We start from the raw sequence: 15055 nt of genomic DNA on the forward strand, positions 1-15055 counted from the left end.
ATGTGGTTCATGCAGGATGGAGCTCCAGCTCATTACACATTACAAGTAAGAGAATTTTTAAATGAAGCATATCCAAACAGATGGATTGGTCGAGGAGCCCCAGTAGCATGGCCTGCAAGGTCACCTGACCTCAATCCTCTAGACTTTTTCTTATGGGGACATTTAAAGACGCTTGTCTACGACTCGCCTGTGGATACCAGAGAAGAGTTGCGAATAAGGATTGTTAACGGGATTCAAAGGATACGTGAGACACCTGGGATCTTCGAAAGAGTTCGGCAGTCTATGAGAAGACGGCTGGATGCTTGTAATTTTGAATGAGGGGAAACATTTTTTGAACATCTACTGTGACGTGGTTAGTTTTTTTTAGGACAAGTGTAACTTTTTTGTTGAATGATAATTCAGATAACTTTTTTATGTATGATTGTTAAAAATATTTACTTGATAAAAAATAATAGTAACTCATTAAATTTGTTTTAATAAAACAGCTGTTTTAATTTCAATATTACATTTGTAGAGAGCTTAACAGATTTTGTCTATTTTTCATGCGTTTTGTATGTAATTAAGGATTATTTTTTAAAGTTTGCGTTTGTCTATTATAGACTTATTTTACATCTTTCTCTTCGAAAATTAAATTTTCTACAAGTACCGTGAAAAAATATTTTGTGTTTATGTACATTTAACATAGTAAATCTGCTTCAAACCTAAATGTAACTTGTTTTTTTTTTCGGGACCAAGTTTCGCGTATTTCGTCACATATCTTAAAAATTACTGTAGCTACAGGTCTGGAAACGGTTTTTATTCAATTTTTTCAGTTCATTTTACATAAAGTACGCTAAATTGTACATCTTAATTAACAGCCAACAAATACCCGTAGGGCTTCGTTGCAGCAGGGGAACTGAAATTCAGACAAAATCTTTCACCCTGTATAACTTGGTAACTAAGCATTTTCGGACCTATGTTAATTAGACCTTTTTTTCTTATTTTGATGTGAGGAATCACGCCCTGACTTATGGGCACCTTTTTTCAGAACACCCTGTATATATATATATATGTATGTATGTATGTATATATACATGAAAGTGTGTATAAAACTTTACTTACCTGTATATGGATCCATATCTAACAGTCTTGGAAACTCAAAGTAATCATTAAACTTGATGGCACAAACACGTTCAAAGTCGTACTCAAACCGTTTCAGTTGAATCGCCAGGATAGGAGGAAGTTTTTTGACACATAGTCTTTTTACAGTAACTACCTAGAACACAATAAATAAAACCATTACAAAATAACGTAACAAGTAAACAATGCATAAAAGCAATGGAAATTCGTGGTTGATATGATGGACCTAACACAAATTTATTGGCTCATGCTATATCATATGTTATATATAATACAAGTAACCCTGCAGCTGAATATTATTTTGGGTTGCAGTGTAAGTATTATGATTACTTATGTACAATAAAAATATAAAAAGTGACTCAGAAGTAAATCTATAGAATGAAAAAAGTGTAAAAGACCAATACACTAATAACACAAATTACATTGTTTGAAGAACCATGAAAAAATGTACCTAGGCCTAACAAGTTTTAAAGAAGAACTAATATTAACCCTCTCCCGCTCGCATTGTTTCCATGCGCTCACGGTGCCTCTAACCTCAATTAATTTGCTCTGCCGGTCGCACTTGATCAAAATACGCGGCGCCTAAACTTACACACGTTCTGTCATTGTAACTAACTATAATTATATATATTAATTATTTTACTATATATTGGTTCAATGAAGTTGATTGTACGAGACCAGGGAAGGGGCACACGGACAGCTGGGCGCCGGCGGCACGGGGTTGTTTGTTGCACAGTTACTTGGTGAAGGTCATTGTCTGGCTGGCCGTCACTGCCACTGTGATCACACCGAACTACATCCTCAATGCCACCAACCACTTCACAAGGCTCTGGTACATCACTACACTCACTTGAATCGTTGCTATCACTACTAATAACGAGATCGATTTCACTGTCACGAAATGTACGACTACAACCCGCCATTGTTTCCGCACAACTAATATAAATAGCAAAATAATGGAATAAATCTACTGTAAAAGTAAAGTAAATGGTCTCCTGATAGCAAACAACCCGCAGTAGTACAAAACATTGCTACTCGAGAGCAGCACTTATCGGTTCTAGTGGGTAAAGCAGTGCATGCCGATCTGTGCCGTTTAAGCTGCAGTGGCTATGTGGTGGCCGTGCCGATTCATGCCTTGCGAGCGGGAGAGGGTTAAGAACTCTGCTGAAAGAAAAAAGAAGGCGAGACCTATACAACTTTTAATTTTAAGAGATATAGTAAAATTTTTAAAATCATTAAACTGCCTTACTTTTTGTAGTATACAAATTATTGACCTCAATATTAATTATAGAATATAATGTAATATCTTTTATGTTATTTGAATTAGTTCTAGTTTTAACTCAGTATATTCATAACCACAGGAGCTACAGATCCAAATGCAATTCTTTGTACAAAGTTAAATAGACCAAAACATAAAATTTAAACTAAAATAAAAATATTTTGATTAGTACTACTGATAATTTTGATTCATTACTTACTTTTTTATTACATTTATCACAATGGTAAGCGTCAGCGCCCTCTAGAAGTTCGCCCTTAACATACTGTTCTAACGAATCAACAAGATTTGAATGGTTACGAATATCTACACTTATTACACTAAATGGCTCTTCTTTCGAGTACCTGTAACAGAAAATTAGACTTAATTATTCCAATCTCTTCTTTACTATGTCTATTTAAGAAATTATATAATTTGTATTAAAACATAAAAAAACCTATGTGCTATACTTTTAAACATAAAATGATTGTATACTAAATATCACATTCTTAAAGTATATCCTAAGTTCACTGGTTCTAAGCAAAGAAACTGAACCAGAATCATCAGCAAAATATTAGTTTTTCATCTCAGTTTATCAGTGACAATGACATAATTTATAACATACAGATTTTTAACAAAATAATCATAGACTGCATCAATGAAAGAAAGGAAAATGCATTTTGATAAAAACAAATCTGATTTGTACGCTATAGAATGTAAATATTTTTTAATGTAAAATGATTAGATAATAAATAAAATGATTAGTTTCAATTACAGTTCTTTGAACTGTATTCTTATTAGTTACACAGTAATATCTTTCTGTATTACATGTATTAATTTTTTATTCTTAGGCTTACGCAGTCAAAGTTATTACTAACATCAAAGCCTTCCGGTTCACACCATATCAATGAAACGGTTCTGTTGATTGTAGGTGACTCTCCACAGAGAGGTCAAAATATCTCAACAAGTCAATTGTGTAATAAATGTTTTGACACAATGTAAACAGGAATACTTTGACGTTAGTTATGTATATTTACTCAATTAGTTTAACAAGTTTACAATTTTAGCAGTGCTAAGTTGATCATGTGGAATTTTACCATAGGCATCCAACAAATACAAAATTTGATTTTAAGCAAATAAAATAAATTTATTTAAGTTCTGATGCTACAAAACTAAAAATTTAACTAAATGTTAATAATGTGGATGCTCCCTGATAAGATAAATTAAGAATACATATAAATTTAAACCATGGTAAATGATGGAATATATATGATTTGAACATTTACCTGTGGGGACAACCTTTACAAATTTTCTGGTCAGAGTAGGAGCCACCCAGGACTTTACCCATGATCTGCTCCTGCGTCAGAGCTTTCAGGGCCTCGTCAATACTCTCGACCAGGCTCATGAAGAACTCTACCGCATCCTGTTGTTCCCTAAGGTTCACTGGTTCCCCTTGCAGCCTGCAATAACAAATAGAGTGAATACCAGTCAGTTGTATCCACTTCAACGCAAATTTCCACGATGAAATAAGAATTGTCCTTACAAAATAATTTATTTTCAACATATCCTTAAAATATGGAAAAAATAATTTATTTATTTATTTTTTTCATATTAAATATTATCGATGGGCCAATTCTGATACCTGAACAATCAACTTTAATTCTTTATATCACGGCTATTTTCACTCAATTCTGACACAACCATATTCCAGTAACCTTATTACCAATCATTAGTGAAATAGTTATATCGGTACGATTTGTACACTCAATCTCTTATTACAAGAAAAAAGCTAAATTCATTTTATCACTCAAATTTTATAACAAGCTTTAAAAGGCAAAATATTAATAATATTAAAATTTCTTAATAGCTATTACATTATTATATATGGTGAGGCAGCCATCCGTGCGCAATATATGGTGACTATCTTCTTAATCTTATCAAAACCCCCATATTTTGGCCCCAAACAATGCGGAAAAATAATTGTTTAACATAAAAAAACTCCAAACCAACACATTATTTAAAGATTTTTAAAAGTAGGGGTTGGTCGAGCCATACCTTATTTAAAAGTATTTGAATATTGAGGTTTTACAAGTTTGAAATATCCTAAATTTGAACTTTTGAAAAAATTGGAAATATACTAAAAAGTGACCACTGTAACATTCAGAAAGAGTACGTGTTTGGTAACCTTGAATAAAATTTGGATTTTGCTAAATTTTTAGTGAGGTAACAGTAAAAAAATAAATTAAAAAAACTGAAACCATACAACTTTGATATTTTGGAGCACCCATGTATACCAAGAAATGAAATAAATTAAAACTTTTTCAGTCATTAATGAATGAATCCATACAACTTTGATATTTTAAAGCACCCTGTATACAAGAAATTAAATCAATTAAAACTTTTTCAAAATCGTTAGTGGATCCCTTTCAATAGAGGCAGGCACGGCTCGACCCGTCTTTCACATTCGAAAATGTTTTTTTTTTTTTCAAAAATAAACCTACCCTGCTCTCTTCCAAAATACCATTTTGGACTAATTTGAGCGTTAAGAATTATTTTCCTGAATTCTTTGGGGTCGAAATATGTGCGTTTTTGTTAAAACAATGAAGGTAAATTTCTCTGCTCAGCCGCTATATATCACGAATGGGTTATCTGCTTCACCCCGTATAACTATAGCAAGATCTATATCTCAATGGTATTATCTAGTTTCATTTAATAATATCACGACTATTGACACCTGCACAAAAATAGCCCAATGACATTTGAAGTAAAAATAGCCCACATCGCTGCTACTCCTGTTCTCTCTACGACATAGTTATAGTCACATAATGTGTCTGCTTAATTTACAGTAATATGTAAGCTCAAAAAAATGTTGGGCACGGGATGTAGAAGGGGGATTAAGACGCACCAGCCATCATCGGACTAGTTTTGTATGGGCTGTTCTAGTGATGTGTTGCAGAAGCTTCATCTCAAGTTCACTGAATCTCTAAATAAGTGCATTGGAACACATCTATTCATGGACAAGCTGATTGGCATATGTAAATGAATAATTGATAACTGAATTAACAAATTACGAGTCAACTGGAAAGTGAGGTCCGTTTGTGGTAACTATGCGAGTGGCGAGTAAACAAATCAAATCAAATCAAATTATTTTTATTGTTGAAGACATTTACATGCATAACAATCGTCAGTGTACATTGAAAATGAACTAGCCTAGTTTCTAAAATAACTAAAGGTCCTTATCAATTAGAAAACAATTAGTACTATAATATTCCTTTTCAGATAACAAGCACTTTATCTTCCTCCTAAATGGTATTGAAGTGTTGGCCTCCTTGAACCCAGATGGCAAGTTATTGAAAAGTTTTATGCAAGTGTAAAGGGTTTGTTTTTCAAAGAATGTTGTTGAATGTTTTGGAAGAGTTAAGGAATTTGTACCGCGGAGATTATAATTTGACTGTTGTACTGGAAAAAGGTGTTTGTTTTTAAAGACAAATGTCAAACATTCCAGTATATATAGACTAGGAAACGTCAACAATTTATTTTGTCTAAAAAAACCTCTACATGACTGAGAACGATTGAGTCCACATATCACTCTTATGGCTTTCTTCTGGAGGGTAAACAAGGCTTTAGTCTTAGTGGATTCATGACCCCATATGATCAAGCCATAACTCATGTAAGTGTAGAAGCACCCATAGTAAGCTGTCAGCAAAACATCTTTACTAGAGAAAGTAGCCAATCTTCGTAAGATGAACAGACTGCTGCTTAATTTTTTAATTACTTTGTCGATGTGATTGTGAAAGGACAAATTACAATCAATTACCAGACCCAGAAAATCAGCGCTGGGACTAGGACTAAGACGAAAGTCGCCAATGACTATATCAGAAGAGTTTGCATCTGTTCGAGATGATCTTAAATAGAATTCAACAAGTTTTGTCTTCTTTACATTTACATGAAGTTGGTTTTTTTCCAGCCATTGCAACAAAGAACTACTCTGAATAAATATATCAGTTTCTAGTTGCTCTCTGTTTCCATTGGAAATGCTGAAGGATGTGTCATCAGCAAAAAGACATAAGTTACCCATATTTACAGCTGTAGGGATATCATTCACAAATAAGAGAAAAAGTATAGGCCCGAGAACGGAACCCTGTGGCACACCTGTCAAAGTAGACAACTCCTTCGACTCGTATGTGCCCAGGCAATCCGAACTGTCAATATATGGAACAGCCACCACTTGTTTTCGGTTGAGCACAAAAGATGAAACCCAATCATAAGCCTTGCCTCTAATACCGACCTGTCGGACTTTTTCAAGTAACAAATTGTGAGGTACTACATTGAACGCCTTACTTTGGTCCAAAAACAGAGCAAAGGTGTACCTGTGATCATCAAGCGATACCTGGCAAGTGTACCTGGCAATAAACAGCGCAATGCGCATGCATGCCAACTCCTAGCATGCCTTGCATACAAAGTGACGCCATTTGCAATGAAATAATTGTAGAGTACTGTTTACTGTGCGAATTTAGATATTTAAAATAATTTATCAACCCGCCTACTGGAAAAAACTATCAGATATCCATGATATGGTATACACTTCAGATAAGTGAAGTGTACAGCCCTAATGTCGAGATGAAAGCCCTAATGAAAAGATTCATTTATCATTTCATCATTAGTATTGGAATTTCCGACCCTAAGTAAAACAACATTGTAAAAAATTGTCTCTATAAACAATTGAAATTTCACAAGTAAGTTGTGCTCACGTTTGTGCTAATTAGATTCCCAGGCTAATTACTGAGGAAAACAAAATGAGAAGAATGGGTTGTGCTCATAGTTTGGCTGTGAGTGTTCCTTTCAGATGGGACAAAAGAAAATGCTAAAGTTTAGTCAATGATAATTTCACGTGTAACTCTGGCTCACGAAACATAAGAATCATTTGTGTAATTCTGATAAATTAAAAATACCATTGCTCTTATCACAAAATTTAGTATAATTTATTATATTCATAAAACTTGTATACAGGGTGAGAATTTTGTTATATGTAACATGAAAGTTTTGAACAGGTTGCCATTTTAGACTTTATTGAGGAAAGCGTTCATTATTTTTTTCAGTAGCAGCATATCCTCGAAATTTTAAATAGTCGCTTTAACTGTTATTAAAAAAATATTGTAACAAAAAAGCACAAATAGATAAGACAGAAAACTAAACATTTTAGAATATGCATTTATAAGAAACTTTTTCATCTACATTTCCTGCAGTTTGCAGAGACATTTTAGAATGACTCTGTATATGGGTCATTAATGTATTTTGTCATCAGAATGGGTTGAGTAAGAAGGACTGGAATGACTAGTGTATAAAAAGAATATTCTTATATTCACTTGTCCTCTGCAAGTTTTATACTGTGAAGTAATATATTAAAATAAAATATAAAGTAGCTACATGCTTATAGTTTCAAAGCAACTTTCTATTATGACAAGCTGTGTGAATCAGATGATGAAATTGAAGCTTTTTAATGTGAAAAACTTATATTAATAAATTAATATATTGAAAGATGTAATTTCTACAAATGTCAGTACAAATCCTATTTTCTCTTAAAATACATATTAATTTAATGTTTACCCCGATTACTTAGATGATATGTTTTAATGCTTGAGCTACAAACCATTTGTTTAGGAACTCACTTGAAGTGCTTCCAGAGACCTCTAGGTACATAATACTGCAACTTGCTGTATGCCAGATGACCAAAGATAGCTTGGACTTGCTTCAAGATACCGATATTGTACTCCTTTCGTGACTCTTCCATCGTGCTCTTCTCCTCCATCTCACAATGGCTCTGCACAAACTGCCAAATATCAATTAGACATAACTCATGTATCTTACATACAGGCGGGCTTCCAAGTAGTAATATGGATCAATATTTTTTTAATAACAAGGTATATATTTTTTAACTGAATTAGTGCTTCCTTGAATGAGCTTTCACTTATATTCATTGTAGCCAAATTTGTATTAATTCATAATTTAAAATATCTTCATTTCTCACTTAGATTCCCTAGATAAATTAATCAGTTGGGTTGCGTTAAATAAAAATGTTGAAATAGAAACCCCAATCTTAAAAATTATCAAGGAGCACTACCAGTCTTTATCTCATAGAATGTGTACTATCATAAATGTATGTACACATCCTATTATGTTATGCTCCTTCCTTCGCAGATAAGACTATTGAAATAAATAAAATGCAATATCAGTGTCTATAAAACATTCTCTTGCACTGTATCATACTTTCAATATAACTACATATTGTTAATATAAAAGAAGTACTTGTTGAACACATACTGACAGATATGACAATTTACCTAACGGAAGGTTTAAGCCATAAACATAGTAAAATATGTATATAAGCTGAATTTCTTGATTTAGAAATAAGAGTAACAATTAAAGATTCTTAATAAATTTCTTATGATCTATTCAGTGATTTAGTTTTACAACTGTTCAATCAGATACATTTCCAAAAATAACGGTTTATAAATTTTGATGAGTGCAAAACTTACATCAGTGTCTGGCCGCTCATCGCCGCTGAAGTCCTCGTTGAGGTCAGTGGCTGCCCCATCTGCTGCCAGCAGGCCTGCCCGGATACTCTCAACCATGTACAACTGCTGCAATACCGAATTCATGTAGCATGTGGCTCCTGCATTTTTGAGACCCACGAACCCCTTGTGTGGCCGTGGACCAACAGGCGGCAGGTAGTCCCAGTCCACCAGTGGCTCGTCTCTCTCTGTCCCACAAACATAATCATTGTTCTTTCTGTCTAGACAAGGTAACGCATTTACGGATAGTCCTTCCGACTCAGTCAAAAGCTGTATGCAGATTTTATGAGTATTAACCCTTAAAGCGCCAAACAGTTTCAGCTAAACTCTGGATTAGCGCTCATTTATTGTAAAAAGATTAAAATTAGATTTTCTCAACGCTAATTTTAATTTCTTTTTTTAGGTAACAAAATAAAACAGAAACTGCAAAAAAAATATCTTTTATCATATTTATTGCCCTAAATACACATGATTTACTATGTAGCGTTCCAGCTCCTTTATAAATTTTACCCAATGCTTACTGTTTCCTTTTTTTTATTATGTATCTAAATGATGACATTGCGTCATTATATGTACTAGAATAGAACTAGAAAATAAGTATATTACATATTTAATACAAAGTTATTATAAAAAATTTAATTTTCATGCCAAAAATTTGAAAACCAAATATTTTCCAAATTCTTAGCCATCTAATGGGTGTTATTTTTATAATTACAAAATGGTTTTCAGATGTTTATAGAGGTAAATAAAAAATTGTAACACTTATTGCAGTAAAAACAAGCCTAAATATAAATAATAAAAATAAATGTAAAATTTCGGAACAAGAGCCAAAATACATAATTATAAATATAAGGAGTAAAAATATTTCTACGAGGAAAAAATACTTTTATCGCCATTCAAGAAACTGTTTACTTCAAAAGTTTATAAATATATAACTTTCATAAAAAGATGATCATATAACAAATAAACTACACAGTAGTTTACCGATCAACTATTTGCACTGCTTCAACAGGATATGAAGTAGAATACAAGAGCTGCCCGGCGAGGCAGTGACGTACGCATAAATGCGCTTGCGGCGTTGAGCAATACTACCGAACTGCCAGCTGTTCAACAAAAAACCGGTTCAGCATCGATCGATAAACACAAAGATTGTCACGTGATGTGGCACAGCCCCGCTACACTACTGTAACATACAACCCTCACAGTCTAGCGGACAAACTCTGAACTAACAGTGCAAAATAGTAAAAACAAGTAAATTGCGCGTCTACGCGCTTACGGCGTTCAGAGGAAAGTCGATCCTCGCGCGCATATGCGCTTACGGCGCTTTAAGGGTTAATAAGGTTAATTTCATAAATACAGCATTAAAACTACATTAGCACTAAATTAATATTTCTTTGAGAGCATAAAAACAGAGTTGTCATTTTTAAAGTTTTACAAACTTAGCAAAGATATTTATGCAATCAATTTAAGTATCAAGTTTGGACTTGTTTAGGATTTTGTGGGCCAGGTTTCATCTCTAAAAGTTGTGTTATATTGTATAGATATATAGAATTTCAAACTGTGGGTTGCTGTGGGTTCAGAGGGTGATGTTTGGTGACGTTTTACAGACATTTTCCATAATCGCTACCATGAGGACAATAAATTGCAGTATGTGATAAAAAATCAGCATAATATATTAATTGGAAGTATTGATAGCATAACATACTGGATTTGTATTAATTTTGGTAATAAGTACCAATTACCCATTACAAGATATGCTACACACAAAGAATAGATAGTAAAGGCAACCTTGATGCAGCAAACTATCAATAAAATATCAGTTTATTTACTAGATTAAACTGAACGTAGCGTGAAGTTATCATTAATATTGCCTCAGAATTTTTAATTTATTCTCCTCCAACAATATTGAATCTTTTGAAATAATCATGGATCAAGTTGGACGCAGATATTATAAAGTTTCCATGTACCTGAGTAAAACATGTCCGTGAGCATAGCAGTAAGCAGCTTCATGTTAGGCACACAGCCAACACAGAGAGAGACAAGTAGTTCACAGGCAGAGTTGAGACTCTGAGGGGTGGAGCACACAGGCACAGCCTGGTCCGGAATCAGTTCTCCAGTTCTCTGTAGGTGCAACATCAGCTTGCTGGCCGGGAATATGAAGTCCTCTACAAGCTCCTGTTCATCATAATCACTCCTGAGTACTTTAAGTCATTTATTTATAATATTTATTTTATTCCCTATGTAATTAAAAATAACTTGTTCTTTTTGTCTACTCAACGGTCACATTACCTTTATTAAATGCATGCCAGTTTTTTCATCAGAGCCCAACTGATATTTCTTTTCTGGAGGTAAAAAGTTGAGCAGCTCCTTGGCAATTCCCAAATGACCTTCCAGCACAGCCTCCTCTACCCCTGTTTCACCCGTCTCCTTCACCGTCTCCTACAACAATGTACAGTTTGAATATAAATTGGTGTTAAAATGCACAATTTATTACATTTAAACAAAAATTAACACTTTCCACTCCAATTTACTGACCTCTGTTGTTCCCTTGTACCTGCATTTACTATAACAAAATTTACTTACCTACCAAAAATGATGTTTTCCATGATTTTCCTAAAACTGACACTAGAGAGACAGGCTGATAGTTTGCTGGATCACTTTTTCTCATTTCTTGTGTAAATTTTTGATGAATTGGAATGACATTGGATGAATTTGGACTTTGGTCCCTATCCAAAGATATACATACAGAAAGAAACTTATGTCAGATTCCTAAGCGCCTTGATCGACAAAAAATGTATGGTGTCCCACATATTGAAAATTTAGCTCCCTGGCTTTCCAGGATAGTGTTCCTGCTGTCCAAATGTATTTAACACATACCTCTCCATTATGTTAAATGTGTTTTGATTTTTTTCATTCTCGGCTGTCTTCAGTATAATGTTTTGGGATTCCTCTCATAAAACCAATGATATTCTTATTATACAGAACAAGGTGACTAAGAATCATAAGTAGGGCTGAATACTTGTCTCATTATAAACCGCTTTTCATAGGAAATCAGATTTGAACTGTAATTAACCTGCATGTGTCGGAAATTCTTCAGTTTACATTTCAAAACATCCATAACTACAGGACTAGATGGGCAGGTGCATCACTCAAACACAGTACAAGAACAGAGTGGAATACTTGTCAGGTTGTAAAAGATAGAGTTGATAATAAAATTAGGGATCTGCACTAGTTCAATAGGCTACCTCAAGAAGTAAAACAGTTGAATTTCATAGTTTTTAAAAGAAGGCTACTGACATTACTGGTCAATAACCCACTTTACAGTGTCAAAGAGTTTTCTGAGCTTGACAACAGCAAACTTGGTATTTTGATAGTTAAGTTAATTTGTTTCTTTGTTAACACTACTCTGCTTAGCTCTTTTTTTAAATGGTTATTTTAATCATTGTTTTTTATTTATTTTAGCTTACCTTCAATTTGTATTGTTTAACCCTTTCCGCTCGTATGTCGGACGTCGTCCGACATTGCTATTTTGCCGTTCCGCTCGTATGTCGGACGCCATCCGACATTGCAGTGACGTCAGCTTTACTTTATTTTTAGCCGGCCTACGATGTTTCCGATTGGTGCTGCGATCGCACGGCATTCTCAGGAAACTAATAAATTACAGCTGAACTAAGATTTGGTCGGCTGCTGATTTATTTTGCTTTGTCATTGTAGTCACGTTTCCTAACCAATTTTCAGACGCGTTCGCATTAGTGACTCGATATGTCGTTACCAAGTACCTCTTTTCTTTCTGATTCAGAAGTTATTGCTGAATTACTTAATTAAGGCAAGGATAATCAAATAAACATACAAAAGCCAACAGTTATCTGTCAGTATAACAAATATATGGGTGGCTTGGACCAAGCAGACCACTATATTGCTTCCTACAAATTTCCCCGTAAATCTCTGAAGTAGTGGAGAAAGCTATTTTTCTGGATGTTGGAAGTGGGAATAGTAAATAGCTTTCTCTTGTTCAACACGAATAAACAAAACCATGGAGAAAAAACAATTCAACACAGGAATTTCAGAGAAATCCTTATCACTGAACTTGTAGGCCATGTCCGTAACCCTATGAGTTTGAAGCGGGGTCGTCCTTCATCAGTAGTAAAAGAAGAAAGGCTAAACAAACAACCTCACTTTCTTGCAGCTCATCCAACAAAAAAAACTAAAGACTGTGCTGTTTGTAGCAATAGAAAGGTGCCAGGAGGAAGAAAGGAAACACTTTACTATTGTAAAACCTGTTCAAAAAATCCTGGTCTTCATCCTGCAGAGTGTTTTGAACGATACCATACCATGCTAAAATATAAAACTTATTAGTGTAATTATCAAATTTTATATCTCTAAAATATAAATTAGAAATAAAATAAAATTATTATACAATATAATAATGTATATACTTTATTGACTTCCAGTTTGCTAAAAAATGGGTTTTTACTGAAAATATGCTAAAATAAATACGAGCTGAGGGGGCAGACTAGTGAAAAAAATCCGAGTGGAAAGGGTTTAAGTTATATTTTTAACTTGTAACATTTTTTTATATTTATTGTTCACATGTATTACCTAATTTCATCTATTTTTATTGGTCTTTTTTTTAAAATTATCTCTTGTTGGCCTACTTTTTATGCTATGCTATGTTATGTTGTTTATTTATTTATCTTTAATAATGGTAAACTTTCACCAAACTCTTACTTAGAATAGACTTACAGGATACAAAGAATGTTTCTAAGTAGAAAAATAGGTTTTGGCTGATGATCATTAATTAACAATTAAACATCAATAATCACAGATCAGTATGGGTTTTCTTGTCACATCTCGTAGTGTTATAGGAACTTTTTTGTTTCTTTTCAACTTTTTAACCATATTCCAAAATAATTTCCCAACATTTTTAACACACTGTTATGTAGAGTTGTTGTTTTGAAGTCAAAAAGTGGCTATTTCAGAACTGTTCTACACTGATTATTTTGATTTTTTGAAAAAATGAAAGGAAATGTAACACTTTTATCTTCTACTTAGATAATTTTAAAAAACTAAATGCATAGTAAGTATTTCTTGTAAAATAAGTTAAACCTTATGGAGAAAAAAATTGTATAGTTAATTTATAACATTGTACTTTCCAAAAAAATTTACATACAGTATAAGCCGGTTATAGCGTCGCCCGCTTATAACGTTAGCCCGCTTATAAATTTGGAATAGCGCCACCCCGGTAAAAATCAGACCCCGTTTCACCGCATATAGTTTCCCGCTTATTACGTTTATCCGTGTTTAAGGTACGGTTTCGGCTGCATTTCGACTGCTTATAACGTTTTCAGTTGTATTGAGAGAGCATTTTTTATCCGGTTCAGTGAGAGAAACGCCACTTTTGACATGACGTACCGTCGCGCCGCCAGGATCTCGCCGCCAAAGGGTTGCGATCGGAGAAGGAGCGGGGCGCGGAGGGAGGGGGCAAGACGTCTCTTAATTCAAGGTGGCAAGACGTCTGCAGCATGCTTGGCGCTGTCGGCGACGACAGTGAGACTCCATCTTTCGACGCCTTTGTCAGGAATGACGATGATCTGGAGGTGTGCGAGGAGCTTGAGTCTAGACGATATCGCCAGCCTGCCGACGGCATGGAAGTGGAGAAAACCAAGAGCGAGGATGCTCCCTGTCCAGTAACCTCGGAGGAGAGCCTAGCAAGCCTGAGCACCATTACCCGTTTTTTCCGAAATTTCGGGTATAACGTTTCCCGCTTATAACGTCGGCGGGCCGCTGCAAGTGGGGGCGACGCTACAACCGGATTATACTGTATCTGCAAATTTCCCAAAAAAGGCTGAACTATTAGTAATAGTACAGAGAACGAGAGGAGAGCTGGGTTACTTGGAGCTGGAATCAGTCCCGTTCTTTTACATTTTTCTAAAACCGGTGGTCTTAGAACCTATATAAGACCTGAAGTGAGGTGAATAAATAATACTCACCCTTATCTTTTTGAGCCAAACAATTTCATTGGCTAGGAGTTGTTCTGCAATGTTAACATTACACTGGTACAGGTAGGCAAAATTCAGCAGTTGGCACAGAAGCTGCAACAGTGAAAAGT

The 15055-nt window shown here is 34.4% G+C and overlaps 1 protein-coding gene across 5 annotated transcripts in view; it reads right to left on the minus strand.

Annotated features, from left to right (window-relative positions):
* The window catches only part of LOC124359859 (probable ubiquitin carboxyl-terminal hydrolase FAF-X), a 151008-nt gene that overhangs the window by 49203 nt on the left and 86750 nt on the right, over positions 1-15055 (minus strand). For all 5 annotated transcript variants that reach the window (XM_046812956.1, XM_046812954.1, XM_046812955.1 and 2 more), the window contains exons 27-34: positions 14937-15038; positions 11236-11385; positions 10914-11121; positions 8911-9134; positions 8044-8204; positions 3661-3834; positions 2598-2739; positions 1102-1255 (exon numbers count right to left, since the gene is read on the minus strand). In XM_046812956.1, the coding sequence (XP_046668912.1) occupies positions 1102-1255; positions 2598-2739; positions 3661-3834; positions 8044-8204; positions 8911-9134; positions 10914-11121; positions 11236-11385; positions 14937-15038 (1315 nt within the window). The remainder of the gene's footprint in view (positions 1-1101; positions 1256-2597; positions 2740-3660; positions 3835-8043; positions 8205-8910; positions 9135-10913; positions 11122-11235; positions 11386-14936; positions 15039-15055) is intronic.

Source organism: Homalodisca vitripennis, chromosome 4 (genome assembly GCF_021130785.1).
Source record: "Homalodisca vitripennis isolate AUS2020 chromosome 4, UT_GWSS_2.1, whole genome shotgun sequence".
Taxonomy (NCBI): Eukaryota; Metazoa; Arthropoda; class Insecta; order Hemiptera; family Cicadellidae; genus Homalodisca; species Homalodisca vitripennis.